This window comes from Nanorana parkeri, unplaced genomic scaffold (assembly GCF_000935625.1).
Source record: "Nanorana parkeri isolate BGI_ZX_2015 unplaced genomic scaffold, ASM93562v1 scaffold2341, whole genome shotgun sequence".
Taxonomy (NCBI): domain Eukaryota; kingdom Metazoa; phylum Chordata; class Amphibia; order Anura; family Dicroglossidae; genus Nanorana; species Nanorana parkeri.
This window is the reverse complement of record NW_017308609.1, coordinates 47-4,764: the sequence shown is the minus strand read 5'-3', so window position 1 is coordinate 4,764 and position 4,718 is coordinate 47. Positions and strand designations below refer to the sequence as shown.

Genomic DNA, 4,718 nt, shown 5'->3' with positions numbered 1-4,718 from the left:
CAAGTGACCTCCATAGACCCCTCCAAGTGACCTCCATAGACCCCTTCAAGTGACCTCCATAGACCCCTCCAAGTGACCTCCATAGACCCCTTCCAAGTGACCTCCATAGACCCCTCCAAGTGACCTGCATAGATCCCTCCAAGTGACCTCCATAGACCCCTCCAAGTGACCTCCATAGACCCCTTCCAAGTGACCCCCATAGACTCCTTCAAGTGACGTAGACATTCATACGTCTCACACTCACAGTTTTTCTCCATCTTCCATATCTCTGGCAGTATTGGAGTGACCTTCCTGAAAAGTGACTACACTGATGTATAAGAGAATACCGATCCATGAGACACCAAACACACCCCATCCAGAAGACACCTTCTACCTCCTCAGAGGAATAGTAATCAAACCTGTATCTGGTATGTATTAAGTCCTCATACTATGAGGGTCTGCAGATTGTGACCTCTTATCATATGGAGACATAGACGTGCCCGGGGTGTTCTACCTCCTCAGTCTCAGCAATGATGGTAGGACCTGGATGAGGAGAACATGTAAACTTATGAAGGTGAGATGAGATCTCCATACCTCCCAATCTCAGTGGTGTTGGCACACAGTCGATCAGAAGGACACCTGGAAGGTTGTTGAGAAGTTCCATCCAATCCCGGGCAGATCTTGCCAACAATGGACATCCAGAGAGGTCACATGATCATAATGCCATCCACTCCAGTCATGTACATAGGGAGGAGACTGAGAACAGCTCATCGTCCTCCAAGAGGAGACCAGAAAAGTGAACCGCCGAGGAAAGTAGGGACAACATAGAACTATGGGGGGGGGAGGGGGGACGGGACGTAGGGAGACAATTTTATTGGCCAATGGTGAACAGTGGATCACAAGGACACCAATCTGAGATTTCGAAGCCAGTAACGTGTGGAATTGTAGGCCCAATGAGGCGGACTAGACCTCAGCACACGGCTATCGTAGTCAATATCATACACGCCCCTCCCCCCTCGGGCCTAAGGGAAGAATGTTCTGTCATTGGTAGGCGTCTTTGCTCTCATTCTCCCAAACAAAGCCAAAAGAGAAATATTATTATTATACGGGATTTATCCTTCATTCTCCAGCAATGTTTGTTAGCATCAGGTGTGTGCTTAGCCAGACTCTCTGGGGGTGTCAGTTCCTCTGAGCTCCACCAGGTGGTGATCTCGCCTACACCCAGACAGGAAGTCTCTATGGAAAACAGACAGGAAGTGATGTCACCTATAAATAGGAAGTTCCAGGTGAGTTGGGAGGAAGTAGAGAGGAGACATTGCTGGAACTGGCAGCAGAGGAGGTAATAAGATATTTTATATTTACTCCTGATCACTGTGACGTCTTTTATCTCCGGCAGATTCTTCTACCCACATATATATAGTGTTTTCTATACATCCTGACCTCCATGTCACCTCCCGATTGAAGATCTGATGAAGATGAAAGTTGAGGGTGAAGTAGAAGAGACGTATGTGAGGGATGATCAGCGATATACGGAGGAGGCCGGAATGATGAGGACATCCATAGAGGAGGACTCGCCTACAGAGACCAGCACAGGTGGGTCATATGTAGTACGTCTCTGGAGTGCTTTCCATGCCACTGACGTACGGCAGAACACAACCGCTGGCAGCTGGCCAGCTCAGTATGCCAAACGTCACTTTGGCCACCATGGACTTATACCAGAATGGTTCCCCGGTAAAATAATAGCGGTCATCAGCGGCTATAGGTATTAACAAGAAATCCAGGTGGCTCTACGGGAACGAAGGGTCTGCTCCAGTCTGATGTTGGAGCCATCTCTAGTTCATGCCGATGGACGTATTCCTTCTCTCTCAGGCTGACACTCATGAAATTCCAGGCATGTGGCAGGATCTGCAGCCATGATCACTTGCCACAGATTGGTTTCAGCATCCGCCTTCAGTGTCTTTACTCTCACCCTGCGTGGCTGTACCCCACCCATGTGTCTCTGAGTCAGACCAAACCTCCTTCTGCTTCACATTCCTCCAGGATCTGCTCTGCCTTGATGTCCACCTCCTGCAGGCCATAAATCGTGTCCTCCCGTGATCTGCCTTACCGAACACACAATAGTCAGGTCACCTTTGTCTCTTTCTTTTGCCGGCGTGTTTGTACAAATAAAACGATAGATGAGAGCTCTCCGCTGCCCCGTGCAGCAGCTTTTTATGGGCCCTCTAGGAGTTATCACCGAGAGCTCTCCGCTGCCCTGTGCAGCAGCTTTTTATGGGCCCTGTAGGAGTTATCACTGATCACCGAGTCAGACCAAACCCCTTCTGCTCCACATTCCTGCAGGATCTGCTCCGCCTGGATGTCCACCTCCTGCAGGCCATAAATCGTGTCCTCCCGTGATCTGCCTTACCGGACACACAATAGTCAGGTCACCTTTGTCTCTTTCTTTTGCCGGCGTGTTTGTACAAATAAAACGATAGATGAGAGCTCTCCGCTGCCCCGTGCAGCAGCTTTTTATGGGCCCTCTAGGAGTTATCACCGAGAGCTCTCCGCTGCCCTGTGCAGCAGCTTTTTATGGGCCCTGTAGGAGTTATCACTGATCACCGAGTCAGACCAAACCCCTTCTGCTCCACATTCCTGCAGGCCATGAATCTTGTCCTCCTAGGAACTATCTGCCTTACCAGACACAATAGTCAGGTCACCTTTGTCTGTTTCTTGTGCCGGCGTGTTTGTACAAATGAAACGATAGATGGTCTTCAGGATCAGTCCAGTCTTCATCTTGGTTGGGTTCCTCCCATCCTCACTCTCTGACCTCTGGCGGGGCTCAGCTCCACTCTTATTACTAAATGACTGATGGGGGAAATAAGGAAGTGTAGGACATCCCATGTGGGGAGATGACAGACTAAGGTGGGTGAATGTAGAAGTCATCTGGTCTGAGGTCAGGAGGAACCATCTACCAGATCTGATCCTCATCAACAAAGCTGACTGATGTGGGCGGAGTCCTGGTTGAGGTGGACCAACTTGCACATGTCCTCCAATAATCCCTTTCTTTCTATTTGTAGTCCATGGACGGGACGTCGGGAAGATCTCAGAGGAACGTCTCACGTTGTCTCCAGAAGATGAGGACATCACACACTATAGTCCAGGAGAAGACCATAATGTCCATCAGGTGGCCCACAGTGTGGATGGACCATCATATTCCGTCCTTCCAACGATTTTGGTCCATAAACGATCTCACAGCCGTCAGAAGTCGCATTCCTGCCCTGTGTGCGGGAAAAGTTGTGGCACAAAATCACTTTTAAAAAGACACCAAAAAACTCACACTGGTGAGAAGCCGCATTCCTGCTCAGAGTGTGGGAAATGCTTTTCTCATAAGTTTAATCTTTCCAGACATCTGAGATCTCACACAGGGGAGAAGCCATATTCCTGCACAGAGTGCGGGAAGGGTTTTGTCACAAAATCACTTTTAGATATACACCAAACGTCTCACACGGGTGAGAAGCTGTATTCCTGCCCCGAGTGTGGGAAAAGCTTTCTTGATCAATCAGAACTGCTCAGACATAAAAGCTCTCACATAGGGGAGAAGCCTTATTCCTGTTCTGAATGCGGGAAATGTTTTTCACTAAAGTCTTCTCTTTCCGTACATCAGAGATCTCACACAGGGGAGAAGCCATATTGCTGCCCTGAGTGTGGGAAATGTTTTTATTCAAAATCCCATCTTCTTTTGCATCAAAGACATCATACGGGTGAGAAATCGTATCCCTGTCATGAGTGTGGGAAAAGTTTTTATTTTGAATGTTATCTTATTATGCATAAAAGATGCCATACGGGTGAGAAGCCATATTTGTGCCCGGAGTGCGGAAAAGGTTTTTCTCGGAAGTCCCATCTTTCCAGACATCAGAGGACTCACACAGGGGAGAAGCCGTACTCCTGCACTGAGTGCGAGAGTTGTTTTACCCAGAAATCCCATCTTGCCATACATCAAAGATCTCACACCGGGGAGAAGCCATTTTTCTGCTTAGAGTGCGAGAAATGCTTTTCCCGGAAATCGGATCTGGTTAAACATCAAAGGCTTCATACAGGGGTGAAGCCGTACTCTTGCCAAGAGTGCGGGAAAAGTTTTTCGCAGCAGGGCCATTTTCTACGTCATCAGAGAAGTCACGCGGGGGAAAAGCCATATTCCTGTAATGAGTGCGGGAAACGTTTTTCCAAAAAGTCCTGTCTTACCAGACATCAGAGGACCCACACGTCCGTGTAGGTGTATTTATAGTGTCTAGAGTGCGGGAAACGTCTTCTATATGAATCTCATCAGAGATCTGACGCTGGGAAGAAGCACACCTCGGAAAACAAGGGGGCCGAGCTCTCCTCTGATCAGAGTTGACTAAAGACTTTAAAGTTGTGTCTGGGCTTCCTCTGCCAAAGGGGGAGGGGCGGGGTCACTGCTGGTCGAGTCCCTCTAGCAGTGCAGTCTGATCTCCCTTAACATCATGGTGAGGGAGGAGCTCGTGGATGAAGAGAAGGGGAGATCAGACTACACAGTGTCACTGCAGTAGTGGTCATGCCTGCCCAGGCAACTTCGTTGACCCGGGGAGCCCCCTGCTGGTGGAAACTGGAACATACGACATCTTCCGGTTGAACATTTCCCACTTCCTCCGTCATACAATTTATTTTGATTATTGTGTCTTCAGATTTGTATTATGATTTTTTTTTTATAACAATAAAACTCCGAGATCAAGGTCCTT

At 48.5% G+C, this 4,718-nt stretch overlaps 1 protein-coding gene across 1 annotated transcript in view; it reads left to right on the top strand.

The window, feature by feature from the left end:
• Nucleotides 1-4,234, top strand: part of LOC108801448 (zinc finger protein 850-like) — a 14,385-nt gene extending 10,151 nt beyond the window's left edge. The window contains exon 5 of the mRNA XM_018573336.1: nt 3,227-4,234. Coding sequence (XP_018428838.1) covers nt 3,227-4,234 — 1,008 coding nt within the window. The remainder of the gene's footprint in view (nt 1-3,226) is intronic.
• Nucleotides 4,235-4,718: the final 484 nt, after the last annotated feature.